We start from the raw sequence: 25,284 nt of genomic DNA on the forward strand, positions 1-25,284 counted from the left end.
GTGTTGCCGAACTGAAATACTACTACACTTATGAATTCCCAAAATTACAAATGTTTGTGAAAATAAGAAACGTTGGGCAACTGTGAGTGTAGGTAATGCTACCAGCTCTGTGAGCAGTCATCTGTCTATTACGGAAAAGAATTATGATTTCTTTACTTTTTTTGCTTTTGTAACTAAGTGTTATTCCAAGTGTTAGGCATCAAGAAGCCTGGCCAGGGTCGGTTTATGTTTGTCTTGAATGCCTCTACTGACACAGGGACTCCACAGTTGTCAGCTGTAACAAATATTTGCAATGTGCCATTTGGGAGCCATCCCATTTATAAATTGCTCAATGCACAAATTAGTATAAACCTGATGGATTTACTGAGATTATTTGATTGTAAATCATGAAGTATCTGCATTGGAGGAACCATCTGTTAGCTTTGAGGATTTTTTTAATGATTGGTTTTAGTTTCTTTAGAAGGTTCTCCTGACCTGACTACTATTAAAATGCATAGGGAAATTGTATTGTTTTCGTAAATAGACTTGAATTGGTTACGAGTGTCCTTCATTGGCAGACCACAGTGCTTTTTGGGTCATTGGGGTATTTTTGTTGGTGGGTTGTTTTTTGTTTGTGTGGGTTTTTTGGTTTTGTTTTCCGTTTGGGGTTCCCCCCCCTCCCCCAAGTACTGATGTGGTAAGGGACTTTATGATCCAGGAAATCTGTCATATCCAATGAATCAATTTTGTTACTTGTTTTTGGTTCTTTCAGTTGCTGAGCATTCCTACAGGGGCATACCAGATAGTTTGTAAAAGAAATGGAGGCATTCAGAAGAATTAGTGAATTAAGTAGGTCTGTGTTGTCTTTTTTTTTGAAACAAAGAGGCATTGCTGGGGGGGAGGAGGGGATGTGTTATGTGTAGACTATATACACTCAGCTTGTTTTCCTTTGCCTGAGATTGCTGCCTAAGCTTTTCTTGTTCTGCCTGACAATACTTCTTTCACTTGAGTTTTTCAAATTCATTGTTTGTGTTGTGATTTAGCCAGCGTAAGCTGCCTGTGGGTGGGTTTTGTATCCTGTTGCTTGCTTAGCATAGTCCAGATTGCAAGATTTAGGTACCTGGCTTCTGTTGAAGTAAAAGGGAAGTGATTGTCATCTCTGACACTCTCAGGCATGTCAGTGACAGTAATGTTGAAAAGCTGTATATTAAAGCATACATACCTGCTTGGATTTCTATTTCCTACTCAGTTTTCATACCCAAGCAGGAAAAATAACAAGCATTTGTTTACCTCATCAATTATTCTCTTTTATCTTCAATCAGGAATAATAAGCCTGGATGTTTGCAAGCTCTCAGATGGGTGTCTGAGAGCTTGAAGGTATTTTTCAGCCTGACTTGTATTTAGATCTGTGAAAGTGCTTTATTGAAATTGATACCCTTTGTTCATGAAAAGTTACAGGAAGCAAAATCAACAGAACTTGTTTCAACCCTGTGTTGCAATGCTTTAAATATCTAAGTACAGCTATGCTACAAATACTGGTTTATTGAGCTATAAGTGTGTGCTATAGCTTTGATGGAAATGGTAGATTTGCTTAGAATTTCCATGATGCTTTTTTTCTGATGAATGGAGAGTGGGTAATTTTATGAAACTCGAAGGTTCACATTTAACAAAATAACCAGCTTTGTTCTTCAGAGTTCCTCTTCCCATGTCTTTCCTTTTCCTTCCATTTAAACCTTCCCTTTGGGCACAGCCAGCAAGTTGCTCTTTAATCAGATACTGAGATAAATAATAGCAGAACATAATCTATAATAATTTTTTTCCGAGTACATGTTCATTTAAGATCTGTGCCATCTGGATATTTTTTTTTTATTTTCCATTGTGCATGCTTTAGAGGTAAACAAGAATTCCTCAGCTTCAGTAAAAAGAATTGCTTTACTCTGGAGTTGGAAATCCTTTCGTCTGTATTAGATAAGAGTAAACAGTAAGATTAATAGTTTTAGATTCAATACCAATCTGCTGCTATTAAAATAGGAAGTTACCTTGATTTAAGTATGTGTTAGTAATATAATTTGATAGCTTTTCACTATGGTATTTCATTTAGAAATGTTAGGTTTATCGTTGTTGAAATTCTAACTTTTAATGTGTGTGCTTATTAACAAAATCTTTATGAAAGTAAACATCTGTATACAGAAGATAGTGTTAAAAATGGAGCTTAATGCTTTTCTGCACCTGTGAAACAAGAAAATATTCCATATACTGTCACAGATAAACACATTATTTTTTTTTAAAACAGTAACACTTCTGAGTTGTCTCTTGGTTTTTTCTTTCTTAAAGCTGTTGTTTTGTCTGACTGCCAAGAATTTATTGATGATAATTCCCCTGTCATCAGTAGTCACTTTTAAACTTGAATAAACGTCTGTAGAGACAGACTTGAATGTGACACAGCAAATAACTACCTATGTGGTCTCTGAGCAGATAGTGATTACAGGGAGCTAACCTTTCTTCTTCTGACTGAGCTTACCAACAGATATATCTAAAATCTGATAGGCAAAGTTCATTAATCAGGTAGATTGGCCTGCTGGAAATGTTTTCTAGCTGCTGCTAGTGCAGGAATTACTGTGTTTGCAGGGGTTAAGAGATGGAATCTGATGCAATCCCTCCCACTTTTCCCAGCAGTTTTCATTAGACAAGTGCTCCATAGCAACAGTGAGATCACTGGAGACAGTATTTCATTGATTTCTCCCTCCCGCCCCCTTCCATTTTTGAGCCATTCTTATCACTGAAGTGCAGTTGGGTGAAAAGACAGGGTTGTTTTTTTTTTTTTATGCAGAACACTTACGTGTTGTAAATAATTTGGAAAGCAGAAGTCACTTATATCTTTTGTGTTTCATGTTTCACTATGTATTTAAAGAGAGATACAGTCTTAGGGGGCTGGATAACTGTACCTGCTGTAGCTGATGTTCTTAAGTATTCTTGCATTGTTTGCTGGTCTTCTAGGGAAAAGAATAATGTAGAGCAAGACCTGAAGGAGAAAGAAGATGCCATCAAGCAGAGGACAAGTGAGGTCCAGGTAAATAAGACACACAATTATTGTTTGGACACCTGATATTGCTCCATGTGGTTCTTTAATGGCAGTGGGATTACTGAGTCTTTAGGTCACATCACTTAAGTAGTAAAAAGAAAAAAAATTGGTGGCTAAGAAAAAGAATGTACTTTGAAGTGTGTTTTCTATATGAATGTGGGTTGGTGTAGGTGTGTATATTTATATAAATGTGTGAGCTGTTAGGATATGTAGCCTGCACGGAGTTTTAAATGAAAAATATTACAAAAGAATAGATTTCCTCTTTTTCTTTCTTTTTTTTAATTGTTTTTGGGGTTTTTTTGGTTTGTTTTTTAGCAAGGTTATCTAATGTATAATTAAAGCCAAAGACAATACTGTAGCATCGCAAATTAATAAACTTAAGTGGCTTGTATATGGGGCTGCTTCTTAAGACTCGCAGTAATTACCAGCTTGGGAGGAATGTTGCCTCAAGTGAATTTTGTCTACCATAAATGAATTTTTTAAAAAAATCTGTTTGAATTTTATGTAAAAGGATGACATTGAATTTCCAGAATATTGGAAAATTTACATTTTGCAAGTGTTTTACAGGGATGAAAAATTATACAGTCAGCATCAGTGTTCAGGGTGCTAACAGTCTAGCCAAGCTCTGAATCAAATGCTGCAAAGCAATATTTCAATTAAATTTTAAGCTGCAAAAGCAGCTGGTGTTGCTGCTCTAAGAAAAAAAACCTTCAGTGTTATATCTGATTACTTTACATTTATTTCTACATTTATTTTAGGAATCTTTATTTTAAATAATCTTTATTTGATTAAGAGTAAATAATGCAAGATTTCTGCATTTTGCTTTATGTTGGGCAGAAGAAGAGTTGGTGTGTTACACCAGTTGTGAATTTTGTGCTTGGCTATTTAATATCCTTAGAGCCTGGATGATAATAATGTGACCTTTCAGAAGATAATCAGATGCTGGCCTGTATGTCAGGATGGCAGCTAGATTCAGCAGCTGCAGGAATGCATGCAGAAGTTGCCCATGTCTGTCATTCTGTCCATGCACGCAGCAGTCTCTCTGCTCTCCCTCCCCACTCTGCAGATTGCCTTTTCACACTATTAAAAATTCTTAGGGGTATTCCTGGTTTTGTACATAGGATGATTTTGTTGGTGTGTTCTGGAATCTGTGTGTGTGCATGTGAAGGTTGAGTTCTCTGGTGCCTTTGCACAAAAGGTATATAAAGCTAAATAAAAACCTTAAATCTATAGTATTAGTGCCATCTGCATGGGTTTAGTATTTTATAGTCAGCAGCATCACAGAATCAGTTTAAGTCGTATCTAGAGCAGTAATGTTGGAAGCAACTGTCTCTGGTCTTTAACCTCTTAGTGATCACACCAGCTATTTGTCCCTTGTTAAATACAGAGTTCTGTCAGTCTGCGGAGATGGAGCAGTCTATTACCGGCTTGCCAGACAAACAGAAACCATCAGGATCAAATAGGAAATGGCTGCAGCATTTGAGCTGGTGGCCCTTTATCTTGGGCCCTTTCTGGCTCCTGAATGTTGGAGGAGCTGCATGTTTCAGGAAACTTTCTAGAACTTCAGAGAATAGTGGTGACAGACTAATATGCTTTTTTTTTCTTCTGGTTTTATTCTAAAGGTGGCATTTCTAAAGATGATGTACAAAACCAGTGTGTTCTAATCTGCCACCTTGGATCAAGCTAGTTCCATGGCATCCCACTCCAGAGTTTCTACAGAATTACTACTACAAGTCATGATCTCAAATACAGCTGTGGTCTGTGATGGATCAAACTGATTTGTAGAGGGGGAGGGAAAGAATTACAAGGGTTTTTTTCTCATATAAAATAATTTATATACTATGTAAATAATAATAATAAAGACAGGAAAAGTGTTGGAGGAAGACATAGCATACTGATGGGTTTTAATGGGCGTATTAAAATATCAGCTCTTTAGTAGCAAAGGTTAAGGGCTGTTTTTTCTTAAAGTTACAGGCATAGCAACAAAGTTCAAGCCACTTCTAAGGCATCGTTGCCTTAACTTTGTGATTGGATTAGCATTTTCCTATAAATAGGGAAGTAACAAAACTCTGATACAAAGTGTTGCACTTGGCAGTAGAGAACTTTGTCTTACAGAGTTAATGTGTAACTAAAACATTAAGTTTTGAGCAGGTGGCATCTGAAAATGCCCTTACCTGGCTGTCCGCTTGCACCCTCATCGCCAGCCTGATGCAGACACAGGTGTTGGAGCATAGTGTGCTTCAGCAGCTAGATGCTGCCTCAAGCAGTGGGCTTTTGAACACATTCACAAGGCTGTCATCTTCTGTCTAGCACTTCACATGTACAAGCATGGTTTGTCAGTCTACCTGATAAGAAAAGAAAAGCAATCCTCCTGGCTTTCCCAGCAGTTACATGGCCCCTAGAATTTTATTGACATGAAGTCAAGAAGGTCTGTATTTTGGTTTTCAGTGGACCGCTGAAACTTTGTAAAGAAATTTTTAGAACAAATGCACGTAAGTCCTGAACAAAGCATAATATTTTTTGTAACCACTGGGGGAGAAATGTCACTGCATTTGAGATGCTGCTTCAGATAAGGGGTGGGGGTGGGTGGGGTGGGGGGGAGTGAAATATATTTAGGGACTGTAGCCTTCTAAGCAGGGCAGAATGTTTCTGGCCTTCTAGCCTTTTGATCTCCTTGTTGCCCTGAGTTTTCTTAAACAGATTTATGCCCTGAGTATTCTACTCAGCATTGGATTTTCTCTGTTCTTTGTTTATTGCAGTATACCAAAGCCATTAGAAACTCAGTGAAGTTTTAACTTTTCTGTGCGCTTTCAGGCTTAACAGTTCTTAGCACATGCATTGTTTGGTGAAGGACAGACTGGCAAGCTATTGAATCCGTTGCCTGTCTGTGCAAATACAGATCTCTGGACTTTCCTTGGCCTATGCTACATGAGCATGGAGAGTTACAATGTTGTAAATGTAATACAAGGATTACAATTACCGTAAAAATGCTAGTTTGTACCACCTCAAATATGTTAGTGGTTTTCATATAGCAACTCATTCAGTGCTTGAACTTTAAGATGCTGCTTCTCTGCTGAGGGTGTTCTTTGAAATCAAAGCTTAATTGGAGCCTGGTTTACTTCATGAAGATGTATGCCCAGTTCTGTGCATTGTATCTACTCTGACCTTTAATTTTGGAGTGGTTATGTGAACATGTTTAGTTTTTTGTTTTGGTTGGGTTTTTTTCCTTCTTTTCTCTTCTGGGAGCCATCAGGCTTAGTCAGATCTCTTTAGTGATCCTCTAGTGCCTAGGACAGACATTGGTATTCAAGGAACAGCAGCAAGAGTGGAGGTGATCTATATTTAGCTTGTGTGTGAATTTTTGCTTCCTTTTGGAGAAAGGAGACTGAAATCTCTTTAAGCTGTTAGTTTTTCCCCCATTTCTTTTGCTGAGTGTCAGCTGATACATGCTTTTCAAAGCGATGTAAAAAATGAATGGATCAAGAGTGTCCCAATTATCCAAGTCAGTAGATGCTGGAAGGGCTTTTCGTGTGCACACGGTTTGTCTTTCATAGATTAGAAATAGCCAGTAATTCACCTAGTCTGGCTGCTGTACATCACTCATACTCTTTAATGAACTTCAAATTTGATTTGGGGATTTTTGTGGGGATGTTTCAGTGTTTTGTTTGGGGTTTTTTTGGGGGTGTGTGTGTTTTATTTATTCATAAAAGCATCTATGTTTCTTTTCTTGTTAATGTTTTCTTTGTTGTTTTTCTCCTGTTTGCTTCCTAGTTGTCTTGAGGTTACCTGTTTCCCTAGCATCTATACTGCTGCACCGTATACCTTTGTATTTTGGTCTGGCTTTTTTGTCCCGATTAACCAGAGGTGTTAGCACACATGGATAAGTGATCTCCCTCACCAAAAAAAACCCCAACCAAACAAAACGCCTCTAAAAAAAGGCAACAGAGTCTTAGCTTAGAACAGTGCATGAATGTATGGTCTAATCAGAAATTCGTGTCTGCTTGTTTTCTTATCATCTGTAATTTTCTTTTATCCCTGTTTGTCTTTTACTGTTCATGATTCTTCCTTCATTACCATATTTTCCCAGAAAGGCTGCAATCTTCTCTTTTCATCTAGTACTTTCCTGTATTATTAAGCCCTTTTGATCTCCCTGTGTTATCTCTTCCTCTTGACTTTGACAATTCTTTCTTCTTCCTAAATTCTTTCTTGACTTTTTTTTATGTTATCTCTGGAGTTTGTTGAGGTATAACCATTCTTCTTGCTCAGAAATGAACTAATTTACTATATGATGCTACTTAATGAACTTAGAATGCAAGATACATACTTACTGTTCTTTCATAAATTAAGAGATGCCGTAGTGTTGTGTATGGAATGTGCATTTTTTACCAGTACTGTTAAATGGAAAATAAGTTTTTGACTGAATTTTGCAAAACCAGAGGCAGGGATGCTCTAGAAGGGGGTGCATGTGGGGTAATAATGCACTGGTTGGTTCTTTACCGTGTTGCTAAAACAAGTTCCTATTTTTGGCCATGTGTTTTTGGAGGGGGAAGAAGCAGAATAAATAATTTCTATCATTAAGGAACTCAGTAAAACATATTGCTAAAAAGGAGAGAGACAATGTAACAGCCTGAATAAAGATGACTTGTAAATTCAAAATGAAACTCTGGCCTTCCTGTAAAACAGTTAATCTCTGTGTTGATACACGATCTTCAATATTTCGGGTCTCTTGTTTCGATGCACCATCTTCAATATTTCAGTGAGATTATTTTTACTAAAGAAAAAGTAAACAACCTCATTATTTTAATGTCTTAGAATTAGAATTTGAGATTACTTACCTGTCTGACATGTTATAAATGCTGGCTTTTGAAAGGTAATTTGTTGATACTCTGAAATCTGAATTAGTACCACAGCTTATACTGTGGGATTTAGGAGTTAAGAGGAGAGGGGGAACAAATGCAAAGCTAATCTGTTTTATTACAGGATCTACAAGATGAAGTAAAGCGGGAGAGCAGTAATCTGCAAAAGCTGCAAGCTCAGAAACAGGAAGCACAAGAAACCCTTAATGATCTCGATGAGCAGAAGGCCAAATTGGAAGAACAACTGAATGATATCAGGCAGAAGTGTGCAGAGGAGGCCCATTTGGTAAGGTCTAGTGTCTAAGGCCCTGGGAAGAGTAAATGCCTCATTTTAAAGAATGCAGCCCTGCAATATTACAGTTGCTGGGGCAAGAGAAAAAGACTTTAACAAATAAACAGCCTAAGTGTCAAGATTTTTGGAACCATAATACTATAGGAAATATGTCACTCATTTCAGTGACCTGATTCAGTACCAGTGTGTCAACAAATATACAGATATACTTGCAAAAAAATAAGGTCAAGTGCAAACAAATAAGGCAAAACTATAATGCAATAAGTGTAATTAGCACTAATTAGTGGGACTGATTTCTTAGTCATTAAAAAAAATCTTACGGTTATGTAGATTTAAATATCTGAGCTGGTCAGGAAAACAGCTAGAATACTATGATCTTAATGACACTAGTAGGGCATTAATGTTTCCTTCAGGTATGATTTATAATCTCTCCAATAGCTATGAGGTTTTTACTTTTTCTGATCATAAATAATAGTATTTGGGTGTGTTTGGACGTGTGTTTGGTTTGGGTTTTTTATTTGGCTTTGAAGTATTGTTCGTGCTTTAGATTGCCATGCTGAAGGCTGAAATAACAAGCCAGGAATCAAAGATTTCAGCATATGAAGATGAACTGACCAAAGCTCAAGAGGAGCTGAGTCGCCTGCAGCAAGAAACTGCAGAGCTCGAGCATTGCATAGAGTCTGGGAAAGCACAGCTGGGACCTCTTCAGCAACATCTGCAGGATTCACAACAGGAAATCAATTCAGTAAGGCAATGTGAAAGACCCCCCCGAAAGGTTTTGGGTTTTTTTTTAGCTGACAACCTTTAGTGTGGTTTTTCTTAAGGGGAAGGCGTTGTTTTCTTTTTTCTTCACTGTTTGCTCATGGCTTTAGCTGCTTACACATGTGTTCTGTGCTAGCAGCTGTTAGGATTCTTAGAGGCTGACTCAAGTCACTCAAGATACTTCATGATTTTTCTCTGTGTTGTTAATAAAAAGGGATTAATTTATTATATTTCATAAATAATTTATCTTAATGTAATGAATGAAAAATGGATAACGCAGGTTTAAATTCTCTGTGTCCAGTAGTTATTTAAGCTTTCTTCCTCAGCTGTGGCCTGAGGCATGCTCTCACTTTTCTTTAATTGATGTGAATTGGTATAAAACTGCTAATATCATTTACTTAGTGTATTGCTGAAGGGGGAAAGTAAGGTGAATGTAAGAATAAATTGGGCTGAGACTAGATACTGAGAAGCAGGGAGGTGGCTGCACTGGTTTTTAAGCATCGTGCTTTGAAACATCTGCTGTTGTTTTAAAGGAATACTTTCAGCTCCTGTTGTAATCAGTGATTATTACTTCAGTGATGCGTTAGCTTGTATACCCTTTCCTCATCATTCTTCCCCTTCTCTGACTTGCCAGCTGTCTATTAGTCAGTCACATCTTTATCAAGTTAAAACAACATGAAAATCCTTCCCATTAACTTTGAACGCCAGAAATGGCTGGCTTTTGGGTTGGTCATTTCACACAGTTACTATCTGTAACTTGTTAACATTTGTTTATTTTTCTCTTAAGACTTCCGCTGCTAGTGTTCATGCAAGAACACTTCTGTTGAGCCTTATAACATATTTGTAACTTTTACATTTGGCTTTGAGGTTTAGAAACTTAGAAGTAAACAAATGGATTTTCCATCGTTTCGTCACAGGTAGAGAGAAGCTTGTGCTGTTTCATTATTAATGTACTTGCAGTGAACAGATTCGAGGCTGATAATAGAAGTGGTTATGTTTGACTGTACTACAAACATATATTTTTTTTGATAGATTTTATATCAGTACTCCTGATTTTATTGCTCTTGGCTCACAACAGTAGGTGCTTTGGTGCTTTAGGCAAGATTATCTAATGGTTGGTCTGAGGTCAGTGTATTTGAAAGACACCTGGTGGTGTCTTTGCCGCCACCTGATTTGTGACATGTACAAGGCAATGAAAACTCTTATTACGTGATTGACCTAGCAGAAGTTGGTGGGATTTAGACACCTGAATACCTGAACTATGTTTATCCTTCTGCATAATCTGCCAAATCCAGTAATTTCTTCGTAACTGGCAGGCTGGTTGTAAATGTTTGTTGTGAGGCACTGCACTAAGCATATTGCTGAAATAATAGCATGTGAATGTAACTGCTTAGGAAGATATACTGTGGGTTCTGTAGACTTCAAAAGTCATGTGGGAAAAGGTAATGAATTTGTGATTTTCCTTCTTGGAAGATGAGAATTCTGATAAAGTGGCCTTTTTAGTTTAGACTTTAAGGCAATTGCAAATACATAATTTAAAAAAACAAACAAAACCAAAAAACAACCACGCCAAACAAAACTAAACAAACAACCCCCCCTGAAAGCTTTGCAGCTCTTCTTCTGAGTTTGAGTAGAAATAAAGCAACAAGTCTGGATGTTGCCAGGGATGCAGTCTACTTCCTTGACATGAGAAGGTTCTCAGGTCTGTCCTTCAACCACATTGCACCTCTTCTAAATCAGACTTGTGCTTATCTGTCATATTTTACCCTTTGATTGAAAGAACATGGGGTTTATTGTCTTTGCCTTTGAAAGGAAGAATTTAAGACATACATCGGGACTGGTCATATAATAGCTTCTCTGTGCTGCCATACTGATGCATATACATTATTTTTGTTTACAGGTGCAGACGAAACTTCTTGAGCTGAAAGAACTGGAAAATAATCAATTTAGTTGGCACTCTCAGCCACATAATACACTTGTTAATGGAACTGTGGATCATTCTAGTCTTAGCAACAGCAGTAGTGAAACTGCTAACCTTAATGAGAATGCTGAAAGTATAGCAGAAGATGAACAAATAAGCAGTGTGTCTCCAGTGAGTAGTGTTTTCTCTGCTTGATCATGATGCAGTGCAGCTGTGAAGCTGAAGATTGATTGTTTTTAAACACTTGCACAAGTGAAATTTCAGGGGGGTGATCTAAGGGACTGTGTTTCTGCAATCTGAAAGTTGATAAGCAGAAAAGGAGTCAATTTTAGCTTGGCTGGAAAGTATCAATAGAAATTTTTATGTATTTGTTTCCAAAGTAAAATACCATAAACAGAATAGTAGAATTAACATTAAGGGAGAACAGTTGTCTCCAGCTGGTGCAACAAGATGGAATAAGCAATAGTACTAAAAATTTAAAGCTGTCTTGCCTCACATGTCCCTCCTTATGTCCCAGTAGATTCTTGATGTCTTGAGGTTTTTTGGTGTGTTCCATAATAAGTATGAACCTCTTGAAGTATCCCTCAGTATATTTTTTTTAGCTATTTAATACTTAACAGAAGACTACACAATATAATTTTTATTTATTTATGGTGAATTCCTTTTATCCTTATGTAGATGAGGAATAGTCCTGAAACAACAGCCGCTGTTGTAAAAGAGGAGAAAGAGACCCCAGCTGCAACAATTACCAAAAAAGTGAGTTTATTCAGATTTGGGGGAGGAAAAAGTACATTAAAAAAATCCCGGTTAAACTGTTTCAGGCTTGCACCATGGACAGAAAAGAACAGAGAAATAAAATTGTCACTACTTACTTTATTTAGTGTGATGTCACAAAAACATTTCATCTCATATAGTAGACAAGTAGTTGTTGAGAAATATTTTGGATCTCCATTGATGAATTATGTAGAATTCTAGCTGTCTCTTTTTTTCAGCTTTAAGAAACTACTAAATGGTAATACAAGATGACATAAGTGTGTTTTATCCTGTATGTCTTTAAAAATTTAATACCTTTCTCTACTTCTTTCGCATTGCCCAGGAAGATCCATTTGATGCTGAATCTCATCCATTGCCTGATCTAGTTTCTGAAGCCAACTTAGAGTTCTTCCAGTCTGACCCTTTTGTTGGCAGTAAGTAAACTTCTAAGTGCAGATTTGCAGAAACAGGTCTTATATAAACACATCTCGGGCTAATCTTCACCTTGGAACTGCTCTTTATAGAATAAATGTGAAGATGTTTGAGTGACAGGAGTGTGGAGCCAGTAGCATTACAAAAATAGACGTGATAGAAATGAGAGTTCCAGGGTGGTTCTCCTTCCTTCATGTGGAGTTTCTAATTAGCTGTGAAAATTACACCTTTCCCTCACTGCTTTGCCTAAGAACTTATATTATCTCCCTCCTCGTTTGCATTTTGGCCTTAAAGGTGTGGACAAACTTGTGATACATGTGGTGCCACTGATCTAATTTGCAGCACAGATCCACGAATGGATCAACTGAGGGTTCAGTGAGCTGTGGTGTGGGGAGGGTGTGGGTGGCTGAGAATGAATGGCTGTGGCCTACTTGTGGTGAGTTTGGCACTCAGAAAAAGGTAATGTGGAGCTGCTCCATCTGTTCGTCTTGTGCAAGTGCTATGCTTTATTTTAAGAACTTGCTACTTATGACTGCTGTTGCTCTGCTTTTATTTTTTTCTTTTATGTTGGAAGAAGTGATCTGTCTATATGGAGGCACTTGGAGAAAGGGAGTTAATTTGAATTAACTGGTGAAGCAGGTGTTCTCAACCACATATGATTTCACATGCTTTCAGAATTGACATGGTCTTATCAATTTACTCATATCACTTTGAAAGGAAAATAAGCTAAATTTGTTTCAGATCCCTTGGCTTCTGGAAGAATGTCAGTGCCAATTTAATACTTCTGATGAATAAATTAAACTAATTTAAAACAGCTTGAGTGTTTCTGTGTAGATATTGCTTTGTTTATATTGAAGTGGTCCTACTTACAGCACATGACAAGGCCTTTCAGAGGTGAAGGGTATGTCTGTTAACCTTTTGGGCTTTGTGTGCTCTGTGTGTTCAGGGGTAGATACCTACAGCCAAGAGACAGTGTATCTGTGTCTATCAGATGCAGATGAGGGACTAGAACTGATGCCATTGGGACCATGCATCCAGTCCAGAAATGAGCACTTAGGAGCTACTATCCATGGCACCTATGAGAATTAATCAAAACTGGGCTATGCTTCTATCCATGGTTAGCCTGGATTATTGTGGTGATAAATACTGCATAATGTGGGTGTTTACAAGCCAACAGAAATGCATCTTTGAGATGGCTGCTTTTGTGTGTGTTTGGTGATGGTAATGAGCTACTTAAAGGATATTTGCTTTGTCCGATACTAGCTCTTGTAGTTCCACTGAAAATAGGGAAGGTGTTCCTCAGAGACAGTTGTTTAAATTCTAGCTCTAGAAATGAGGTTGTATCCAAAAGACCTCAACTGATAATGCTTCATGACAAGTAACTTTTTTTTTTTTTTTAAAAACAAACAAACAGGTGATCCCTTCAAAGATGATCCTTTTGGGAAAATTGGTAAGTGGCTTTTTAATTTCTAATGTGTTTGTTCTTCTAAATGATTTTTAGTAGAAGAGTATGTGGGGGGAAAGTGTCACCACGTTCAGCATAAAAAAGGTGGACATGACCCAAAAAGTCACCATAGGATAGACAGATGTATGGCAGTATCAGCTGGCTACTTATGTTAAAGCTTTTCAGAGAAACCCATTGCCAATGAGCTTCTCTTTTGCTGTTGGAAGTATCCTTAGCTGGGATTTAAGTATGTGACAGTGGTGAACATTTTTTGTTCACTTTGCTGCCTTTTTTGTATGTAAAGAACTGGGAGTGTACTCATTTAAAAGCTCTTAACTTCTCAGCTTTCTTTAGAACTAAGTACTGAAAAAGGTGGGAAGTCTTTATTTAGACTGGCTGTATAGGCAATGTCATTGCATTATTCGCTTGGTCCTGGATGGAGTTAACTGGTGACAAAAAAGCAAAATGGCCACTTGGAATGCTATATTAAAACAGTGAAGAAGAGAAAGGTAGGGGAGTTCTGAGAAGCATTAGGTTTTGTAAAATGCTTCATTTTTAGGGGGCTTGGTTAAAGAACTTAGATGCTCAGGTGACTGGAACTGAACCACTGGCACAATTCAAAGTTTTCATGATGTGCAGAAGATGTTGGCTTGTCTAATGTTTTGAATCACAGAATACAAATTATTTACAGATTAATTTTGTACTTCAGAGATCCTTGGTCTTAAATGTGTCACCTTGCAGTATGAAAAAAAGCAATATATTGTTTAGGTTTTAAGATATCAAGCTCATTAAAGCTAGGGGAAATATTAATGGTATGTTTACTTTTTAGATCCCTTTGGTGGTGATCCCTTCAAAGGCTCAGATCCTTTTGCAGCTGACTGTTTTTTCAAACAATCCTCCACTGATCCTTTTGTGACTGCTGGCATTGATCCATTTAGCAGTGCAGACAACAGTAATAATACCACAGTAAGTTTAGTAGCACACCTTTTAATTCCTTATATTATGTGGACAAACTATTTTGTACATTTGGAATGCCTTGAAAAGCTGATATTTAGAAATCATATAGATAAAAGGTTGTCTCCTGCGTCATGGTGCTATCTTGTCTTTTTTGTGTCTTATTTACTAGAAATAGTCAAAGATTAAATAGAAGTAAAATAAAAACATTTTTAAAATGTGTCAGTGTGGAGTTTCATTGCTCCACAGGTAAGAACATTTGAGAATAATGAACTAAGCTCTGTTGATAGCTGGTGGAACTTACTAAAAGTTGAAAGAAACCAAAGATTAATCTTACCAAGTTTTGTTGAGGCTTGATTTTTGCCTCTAGGGCTTATAGGATCAATAAGTATGTTGTGTATCTTATCTCAAATCTGATGTGGTATGGGGGTTCCCCCCTGAAAAGTCAAATTGTTCTGTAGGTGTATGTTCAGGTTTTGCTGTGCTTTTTTAAGAAGTCATTGATGCCCATTCATAACACAGAGATTCTTACTGAATTCACTTTTTTCAAGTGTACTTCAATGTAACTTTTAGCTGTTCACATTGCAACTGAGCAGTTACTGATCAGTCTTGAGCCTAAAATAAGGTAGGGTTGGGCATGAAGCCTTCTCTCATATAGGATAGAACTTGATCAAGATGAAGTAATTTTTAGGGCTGATAGACAAATGATCTAAGAAGCTGAAATTCTTCATGCCATAAGTTTGTTTCCATCCTTTTGCCATCTCCTTTCCTTCTCAGTGCTGCTTTTGTTCATGCCTCACTTCCAATTTTGTGTGTGTATAAAACGTGTGTATACATGTATAAAAATTAAAGATACATGGGGGATTAGGAAGCAAGTTAAGTGGCTGTGGAATGCCTGAAGCGAACCCACAAACTGAAGCCAAGATCGTGAGAAATCTCTGCACCTAACAGTGGTGGTCGTGTCCTTCTGTGTGATGTGCACATCATGCAGGCCTCAAGGTCGTATTACACATCACAGCCAGTACCTCCAATCTTAAACATTACTTTTCTACAATCTTCAGTACTTAGCACACTATCCTTTTCCAAGTCTTGATATATTCTAATATGACCAATTCTTGGTCATATTGCAGTCTGATAATAAGAGAAGTCAGAAGGCGGGGGGGGGGGGGCGCGGGGAAGAGTGAGGGGCATGGTCAGAGCTGTGGTGTAGGATTAGCAGTAGATTCTTGAGAGATTCTTGATTGCTGAACTGGAATTCTGTATTCATCCTAAATGCTTTGTGATTATGTCTTCATGAAGATGGCTCTGGTTGTAGAAATCTGAGACCAAAATGAATGGTAGATATTCTGAAATTTTGCATTAGTTGTTACCAAGTATATTGCACATATTGTACCTTTTTTTTCCATCCTTTGAAAGCATTAATCACTGTTTTGAGGAGGATTTTCTGTTAATGGACTCTTTTACTGATGCTGATAAAAGCTACTTCCAAAATATTTTATCTTAAAACTTTTACACTAAAATAAGTTGTGATTATATTCTTAGAATGAGGACTCTTCTAAGCTGAAAAACACATTTCACTCCAAAGGAATTTTTAATTTTAGACAGAGACATCAAAGAAGAATGACCCTTTTGCTCCTGGTGGAACAACTGTTACTACATCAAGTGATCCAGGTAAAAGTAAATTATACACATCAGGCTTCTTGGGTTATATTTTTATTTGCTCTTGCTTACTTGTGTTTCTAGTCTTCTTTTTTAACTGAATTTGCAATGGAGCATTTTTGGGGGCTTCCTGCATTTTATTAATTTTCTTATAAAGTATGACATAAGTTTGCAAGGGGCTGTTTTTAGAAAACAAAACTGTCTTATCTCTAGTGCATATCACTGAAGACTGATTCCACAGATATGTTCCTCTGCCTTGCCTAAAACTGGTATAATATCGTGATCTGAGTGTTATGACTATCTGAGTGGTTTGTACGGCTTCCCATTAGGATTATCTTTAGAAATTCCACGTTACTTTCTAAGTAACATACAAGATACTTTGTACTACAAGAGGAGATGTGGGATAGAATAACTACTTTGTCAAGAACATTTACTGTTAAAGTTTGTGATGACCCTCTCTTATCTGAGGGCTAAAGGTGCGTTAAGGAAGACTGATCTCCCATTTTTCCCCAAGTTGCACTGATAAGTGGTAATCCAAAACATGAATGCATGCGTGATTTCGTATTGTAAACCTGTTCAGTTTGATTGTAGGGGAAAAAAATGCTGTTTTCTAGGATGTAGAAGCGAGCATTGGCTAAAGACAGTGCATTCCTTACTTTACAGTAGAATAGCAGGTTTTACATATTTTGAGGCACAGAAGAATGACAGGGTACTGTTGAATTAGACTGAGAAGATAGGAGGTTTAGATACTTCATTCCATAAGTGGGCATACAGTCAGAGGTGAGCTGTTGTTCGTGTTCATGTATACGTCTGCATATGTATATTTATGGGTGTATGCACACAAAAAATACCTCTGTGTGTATACATGCATGTATTTCAGCAGAACATCCAGTAGTATGGTTATATGTGATTACTTTCAGTGGAATGTAACTTTTTTTCATGTAGGAAATTAGAATACCAGTATTTCTTCTGAGTTGCTCCCTGTTCAGGAGAACTATTATTCTTAATAGGTAGTTAACAGTTTAAGAGTTTTTGTAACAGCTACTTACTAACTTGAAGCGCCCACCTCAGAATATTTCACTTGAATTAGTCTATGCTGCAAAATATGTAACAGCCACTTTTCTTGTTGTGGGATTTTTTTCAGTCTCTTTCATATTTAACTTTTCGTTCTCTTTGCTTGATTTGTATGTCTATTTAGCTACAGACCCTTTTGCCTCTCTGTTTGGAAACGAATCCTTTGGAAGTGGCTTTGCTGACTTCAGCGTGCTGTCAAAGGTAATGTGAAGCTACGGCTACTCATAGAAAATGCATGAAACTCTGCAGTGACGAGACATAGCTTACTCTCTCTAGCCTAAACAGTTTCATTATGGTTTTGCCACTATAAAAGAATTACAATGGCTGACTTGCTTGAAAAAAGAGTGTTTATAGTAAATTATCCTGCAATTCCACTGTGAAGAATGCAATGTAATTCTTGTGGCTTTACAAGTATTTTCTCTATATTTGAAGTGATATTATAATTATTGTTATTTTTTTAATTTGCTGAGTTTAACAGCAAAAGTATGACTTTTGCATGTTTAACTACACTTGACTTTATATTGCTGTACACACTAACCATTCCTGACTTTTCTTTATTTTCGAGTCTCCTGGAATATGTGGATGATAATGTGTAAAACCAAACAAGATTGTTTTCTTTTTGTCGTAGTCCAGATTTTCAGTTCTAGATAAATACTGCACTGTTGAAAAAGGAAAGTATAACAGAATTGTACTGAAAACGTTTATGTTGCTGTTTTCTTTGTTGAAGGCCAACAATGAAGATCCCTTTAGCTCTTCCACATCAGGTTCTGTCAACCATGTGATCATAACTAAAAACCTATTTGAGGAACCACCAGCTAAAAATGAGGATGTTCCTCCTGCGTTGCCCCCTAAAACAGGAACTCCCACAAGGCCCTGTCCACCACCACCTGGTAAGAGCTGATACTGAGATGTTGTTAACTGTTAGCTGCTTCAATATTGGCAGCGAGACAATAATTATGAGGGGATGGTGAAGCATCTGAATTTAGGATTGAATGAGCAAAATGTGAAACAAGTCTGTTCCTGTTCCTGAGCTGGTTTCCTCAGAGTTAAATTTTGCATAATGTTTGGGATTGTAGGTTTTTTGAAGAGCGAAAGGATTTAGAAAACGGGGAAAAAATAGAGATATTACTACAAGTATCTGCAAGAACATAGCATGGCTGCAGATTGAATGGTCGCTCATGTTATACACTGTGAATCTTGCATTAAGTTATGCTTACAGTGTGTTTTATCCACTGCAAAACTTCTGATTTTAATGCAAAATGAATTAAGTAGGGGTAAATGACTGTCTTGGGTTTTCAAATTAACTTTTTACAGGTGGCCTTGCCAGAGGTCTGTAGTAGTAAACCTGGCACAGGAAACCTGAGTTTACTACTAATACATTGGCTGTATTCTGTTCAGTGATAGCAGGGTCCTCTGGCCTACTCTGTGAGACAAACCATTCTGCTTTCCAGAAAAGGCCATGGTTATCAAAGATAACACCACCTTCTTGCAGTTGCAACAAGCCCATGTACAACAGACTCCTTACTCTCAGGGTTTTCTTTTGCATAGATTTGAAATTATATTATTAGTATTCCTTTTTAAGGTTCTGTCCTTTGTTTCATTTTCTTTAAAAACTATTGCATCATTTTTTTCCACTACTATGCTATATGGATGAAACAGGGTGTCTGGAAGACTGTAGTGTGAAACTTAAACATGTATTCTTTTTTTTTCTTTTTTTTTTCCTTCTCAAAAGAGGAACAGTATAGGAGTATTAAAATTTAGTATTAAACTCAGCTGTTCAGTTTCTAATGTTGGTGTGAGATCTGGTTCATGCTTATGCCTTGCAATTAATTGGTTTCATTGTAAACAAAATTAAAACAGGTGACGTGACAAGTGATGATAAATTGAATCATAGAATCATTTAGGTTGGAAAAGACCTTTGAGATCATCAAGTGCAACCATTAACTCAGGACTGAATGTTTGATAGTGTTTCCTCTTATTGTGGTCCTTATTTAAAACAAAAAGAGGATTTCTGACTTCATGGTATGGGAGTGGCTATGATGTGGTGTACAGATCCATTTTTAGAATATGTGGATTCTAAAGCTTCTAGTGGTGGGACAACAGCAACCTTATCAATAGATAACTAGAGAGAAGTAGCCTGTTTTGATTGGCACATACTAAATATGATACTGTGGTTATCTCGATAACCATTCCCAACAAACTTTTCCTAATGGAAATAAAAAATGGAGATACTTAAGTGTTTTTGGTTTTAATTACTGCCTTGGTGTGATTCAAAACATTTATTTTTCAAATAAATGCCCCAATATCTTTCTCTTAATTCTTCACACTGCTGGAAAGCGTGCAGAAGGGCTATTTACTTGCTTCTGAAATCCCTTTCCTGTCTAAATACTTATAAACACCCCCATTTCATGAAAAATATCACCAAAAAATGGGCAGATTTGGAGACTGTTTTGTATTCTTACAATTATTAAGCCTTCCCATGCAGAAATAAAATTCCCAGGATGTCATATGGAGCTGCTTCTCCCACATTATTCAAGAAACAGACATACATTGTTTGCCACTATTAGAACATGATCAGTGAGTGAGAGCTGTCATGGCAAGCTTACCTGGGAAGTGTGCAAGTAAATCGTATATTCCTGAGGGAGTATTCTCTAAATCATTGTCAAATTAGAATCTCTTTTGGTCTATGGAAGAATTTTTAGACTAACTTGCAACAGTGATATGTAAAATAAGAAGCACTTGAGTTAGATTCTGCAGTTTTAATGTAAAATGGCAACAGAAGCACCTGCTGAACCTGCTAGTTGAATGCAAGAAACTGCAATGAAACCTTTTCTGTAAGCAGTAACATATGGAGAGAATGGTGGGATGAAATTCATCTCAACTGTTCTTGGAAGAATTTGGGTTAATGTCCTGAAAGGTGTTGAAAGCTGACTGGGGTTAAGCTGAAAAAAGAACAAGATAACTGGGGGCTTTTGCCTGATTCTGTTACATATGCGACTACTTAGGCAAGGATTAACAAAATAGTTAAACTTGTGATTGCTTGTTATCATACTCCTTTGTTCTGTTAGTTTAAAAACTATAGAGATTCCAGCTGTTAGCATAGTGAGGGGACACAGTGTTTTAAGGACTTACAAATATATTTCTAGTCTCTGAATGGAATTGTGTTAACTTGATCCAAACAAATATGATAAAAGAGCATTGTTGGAATGATCACTGGCAGTTGATAAGCAGAAGAAAAAAATACTGTGCTGATAGAATAGGGGCTCAAAACTGTTAGAAATCCCTTCCCAAAATAACTAGTATTTTCATTATTCCTTAGAATTAGTATATTCAAGAACTGTGTTCTTGAACCATTAACATATGTGTGTTCCTTTTCACCTGATTACCCTTTAAGAAACCGGACCATGCCCTGATTTTTTTAAATTGGCAACCCTTCCTCTGAAGTCATTGCAGCTCCACTAAGTTCACTAGAAGAGGTTGCATTCCAAGTAGCTTTTGAATTTGTTTTTTTTTGGCATGTTATTACCTGCTATCTTAAATTCATTTTAAATTCATTTTAATCTAAGGGAAAAGACCTATCAATCAAATAGACTCTTCAGATTCCTTTAAACCGAGCGATCCATTTCAGCCTTTCCCTACCCCAGACATTCCCAAAGAACAAGAAGCAGATCTATTCTGTGATCCATTTGCTCCCACCAGCATCAGTAAAGAGGCTGACCCCAACAATTTTGCAAACTTCAGTACTGTGAGTAAACACTTTTTACATTTGTTTCAGTATAATGACAGCTTTGAATTGTTCACACTGAAGTCTTCAGTCTAATTTAAAATATTAAAACATATCCCATGTACAAAAGGGATCTTGCTTCCAGTTGAAACAGTATTTACAGCTGAGGCTGTCCTAAAACAAAATACTGCAAAATGTTGTAGTTTAATGTTTAAATTGCATTGGTTTTGTGAGTGTTTTCATGGAGGCCTCCTAGCTTTTAGACAATAGGACTTCTAAAATATCTGTGTTCTAGGGTTTATCCGTTTTCTTAAAGCATGCAGCAGATTTAAATTGTGCATCTAAAACAAGAACACTGATAACAATCCAATTAAAAATAAACTAAAAGGTGTGAGTTTAATTTAGCTGTCACTGAACTGTTTGGTCATAATTTTAATGTACTGAAATATTGATAAACAGCCTCATAACAGTGTAAGTTAATGAAATATAATTTGGTGAAGTTTTGAATGGCTAGTAAATTCCAAACTTATGTACAATGAAGTAAAAAGTAGTAAGTGTCTCTTTATAACCAGAATCCATTTCATAGAAGTCGTGGTGTCCAAGCAGTAGAAGCAAATCTAAAGGTTTGTGCATGCCTATATCTGTTATTTTTTTCTTTTGGGCTTTTGCAAGTAGGAGTTTTGAAAGGCATCATCTCACTTTCAAGCTTGATACCTGTTAAATGCCATTTGCATTTACAGTATCTTGATCATACTGCTTTTTTTTATTTTCAGGCCTAATAAACTGTATGCTTGATTGAAGTAAACTGAGGATTGACAGGCTCTCAAAATTGACTTGCACTGGTTGATGTGTCTTGTAGCATGATAATTTCTGAAATGCTGTTATTGATTGCTGTTATTAGTGAGAGGGACTGAGAAGCCAGTTTGGAGGAGAGAATGTGAAATGTGGAGGAGAAAGCAAAAATGTTCATTGTCTTTTGAAGGAAAAAGTATTCCTTTCCAGCTGCAATTACTGAAAATACTAAGTGAACTATGGAGAAAACTCAAGCTTTTCTACATTTATTTGCCAAAGCAGCAGCTCAAAGCAGAAACTAGCTGGAGTATGTTGTAACTGTTTCAAACTTAACGTGGGGACATTCATGAAGACAAGGGCTTCACCTACCTCTTAGTTTTTCTGCATGCTGACAAGAAACAAACTTTGTCTTAAATAAAATACAAAAGATTATCCTAATACCCTTAACTGTCTCTGATTTATAATCATTGTACCGCAGAAATTTAGTTCACGTTCTGTTCACATCAATATACGTGGAAATAATCGGTTCTTTTGTTGCTTTTTTTTCTCTTGTATCACACTGACTTTTCTCTGTATTACTACTAGGCTTCTAACCGTATGGTTACCTTATTATTTTGCTGTTTCTTGGCAGAATTATTTTCTGTCTACACAACTAAAACAGTCATTCTACAGCTAATTCTTTGCAATCATTGTCACCTGGAAAAATCACCTCTAATGAAAGAAGGGTAAATCAGGATGTCCCACTGTATGGATAGGGGTGTATTTTGCAAAATGTTCTCCCGATTTATTCAAAATATTTCCTGTATAGACTGTTTTTAATCCAAAATAAAATCAAATTTTAATTATAGCACTTTTGACTCAGTAACTTCTTTGAAACAATACAGAATTTTTGAAACATGGCGTATTTCATAAAAATACATCAATTGGATGGCTTCAATGCAGTTCTTAAATGTTAAACCTTAGACTAAGCTAATCTTAATAGTGTATTAAAATTAAAAAACAGGTAATATTTGAAGACTAGACTATATAGAATTTTTTAAAAAACTATAATTGTACCTTAAATCAAGGACTTGGGCAGTGTTGGTTATCATTGTATTATTAATCTGGTTTATTTTGTCTTTTAAAAATGCAGTATTCTACTGAGGAAGACATGATTGAATGGGCTAAGAGGGAAAGTGAGAGAGAAGAGAAAGAAAGATTGGCAAGACTAAAACAGCAAGAGCAAGAAGACTTGGAACTGGCTATTGCACTCAGTAAATCTGAAATATCAGAAGCATGAAGTTTAGAATAAGATTTTTGTCTTACGTCAACTGTTTTGTCCCTCTTCCTGAATACCTAACGTATTTAAATGTTAATCAGAAAATACATATATTCAAGAAAACTATGAAAGGTTTTTAATTTCTGAAAGTGTTGTGAATGTTTCTGCTGAATTCAATCCTTTTGGTTATTGTTTGAATAACTGTTAAGTTTAGCATTCAGTTTCTCTCAAGTTTTCAGGCGAACAAAGTACTTTCCCAGCTGTAAGCAAATCAGTTTAAAATGCAGATAGTGAGATTGTAGTTGGACTGTAATCTGTCAGCAGTTGGTAATTGAGCATAAAGTGAATATAGCAATTATTCTGTCGTGGCTGACTGTCTCCCATCAAGCAGTTAGTCATTTGAAACCTTTTGTCCTTCTAAAGAGATTTTAGTAATGTCAGAGTTGTGGAGTGCTTCATTTTATATGTATGCATATAGATTTTTCTCTTTATTGAAGATTCTACCTTTGGATTTGAAATAACAATCTTCATGGAATCTAAGTCAGAAAGGGTGTGTCTTTCTGAAAACTTTAATGCTTTTCTTGCATGGTCATAGTTTTTAAGAACAGACCTGTTATTTTGTTTTATAAAGCAGTTAAGTTGAAGATTCACGTGCATCTGCTGTTTGCCAAGATGACTGTCAAATTGTGAGACCTCACTGCTGTTTGGGCCACTTTTGCCTGTGAAATATGCAGCTGAACTGGCAAGTTAATAAGTTCAATTTGAAATAAGATTGAGAATAGAAAGAAAAAACAGGTAGTCTGATTTTATTTTATTTTTTACCACGTTTGTTTTCTGTATATGTAATTTATTGAATGCCAACTGATAGTTGCACCTTAAACTGAATAATTTCTGAATGGTCACTGAGTCAGAGTAGGATTGATAGAATGTTAATGAAAGTAACTTAATGAAAATAACTTATTGTTCATTTTGAAAGAACTCTTTTCTGGAGAATCAGTTTCATTAAATTAATTCCCCAAAGAATAATCTTTTTGCCCTATCTAAGAAAAATGGATGGCAGCAGCATAAACATCAAGAGATTGTTTTGTTGTTTGTGGGTTTTTTTCTTGCACTTTTAACCTGTGGTATTTCTGTAGAGGAAATGGAAGTGTTTCAACACACAGCACTGGGGAGGGAAGGGGGAGAACTCGGCCATGCTTCAGTATATTAAAGCTCTTCCCGTTACCTATCAATGCTGCTGTTGCACAAGTTTGTATTTTTCAATTTTTTCAGGAAAAATGGGTAACCGGACTGGGATTTTTTTTTCTTTTGCACTGGGAAATGAGCATTTAAACACCTGCTCAAAAAAGTAACTTAAAATTTTGCAAGTATTAAATAGTTAATAACTTATCTATACATCTTTGTAATGAGTGTACACTAATCTTGCAAATCGTATGCTTAACTGGATTACATACTTTCTTATCTTTTGTTAAAAATGTATACTCAGTGGACCAACACAATATTATATGTATATATTATATATATATTCCTGCTTTCCTTTATGGAATTTAAAGTTTTGAGTCATTTGATGTTACATTTCATGTTACTGACTCTGACTATAGTACTTTTACCCAGACTACCAACAAACCACTGCTGTGAGCTAAATGGCATTACTTTATGAAGTTTTAACTGTTTGTTTTGGTTTTTTTTAAATTTGTTCAGGTGGGATTAGCCTCTATTTATAGACTTCCCTTTTGTTTAAAAATTCTAACAATAGCCTGTAATTATGAAGAAATAAAGTTTAAGTACATATGTGTGACCTGTTTGCCTATCTTTTCGAAAGGGTGCCATGAGCTGTAAAGTGACATGTAAATGTAATGCAAACAGTATAAACTGTTCTGACTTGTGGTCTGATGGGAGCAGGTTAATTTTTAGAGAAAAAAAGTTCCCTGAATCTTGAGGTCAGCTGAAGTGCACACTAATCCCAGCTGTCACTGGCTTCATTAGGAGTTGTGGCAGCTTCAAAGAAAACCGAGGCTGTTCTCATCCAAGGATTTTTTTTGCCTGTACAAGGGTTGCAAAGCCCAAATGTTTAGATACTTAAGATTTATCTGTGAAGATAAATCAGTGTCCTTTACTGGCTGCTGTCAACATACTGGGCTTAAGAAACCTTTAGTTTGACCCAGCATATGTGATTGTTCCAAGTATGTCTGGCAGCATAGTATCTCCTCTATGTCAAGGAATAGAGTACCAAGGAATAGAGGTTTAGGAGTCCCAACAACCATTTACATGTGTCTTTGATCCTTTTGTTACAGTAGTGTTA

The 25,284-nt window shown here is 36.5% G+C and overlaps 1 protein-coding gene across 10 annotated transcripts in view; it reads left to right on the forward strand.

Annotated features, from left to right (window-relative positions):
- EPS15 (epidermal growth factor receptor pathway substrate 15) overlaps positions 1–24,780 on the forward strand; it is a 68,892-nt gene extending 44,112 nt beyond the window's left edge. For 3 of the 10 annotated variants that reach the window (XM_056355735.1, XM_056355733.1, XM_056355731.1), the window contains 13 exons: positions 2,977–3,049; positions 8,042–8,203; positions 8,757–8,984; positions 10,872–11,063; positions 11,571–11,648; positions 11,989–12,079; positions 13,492–13,527; positions 14,351–14,487; positions 16,077–16,146; positions 17,333–17,409; positions 17,936–18,098; positions 20,775–20,953; positions 22,857–24,780. In XM_056355735.1, coding sequence (XP_056211710.1) covers positions 2,977–3,049; positions 8,042–8,203; positions 8,757–8,984; positions 10,872–11,063; positions 11,571–11,648; positions 11,989–12,079; positions 13,492–13,527; positions 14,351–14,487; positions 16,077–16,146; positions 17,333–17,409; positions 17,936–18,098; positions 20,775–20,953; positions 22,857–23,003 — 1,633 coding nt within the window. In that variant the 3' untranslated portion in view covers positions 23,004–24,780. Of the gene's footprint in view, positions 1–2,976; positions 3,050–8,041; positions 8,204–8,756; positions 8,985–10,871; positions 11,064–11,570; positions 11,649–11,988; positions 12,080–13,491; positions 13,528–14,350; positions 14,488–16,076; positions 16,147–17,332; positions 17,410–17,935; positions 18,099–20,774; positions 20,954–21,518; positions 21,556–21,705; positions 22,572–22,856 lie in introns of those variants that run through there. The other 7 variants (XM_056355736.1, XM_056355739.1, XM_056355734.1 and 4 more) reach the window with 7 other exon arrangements.
- Positions 24,781–25,284: the final 504 nt, after the last annotated feature.

The sequence above is a fragment of the Falco biarmicus genome, chromosome 11 (genome assembly GCF_023638135.1).
Source record: "Falco biarmicus isolate bFalBia1 chromosome 11, bFalBia1.pri, whole genome shotgun sequence".
Taxonomy (NCBI): domain Eukaryota; kingdom Metazoa; phylum Chordata; class Aves; order Falconiformes; family Falconidae; genus Falco; species Falco biarmicus.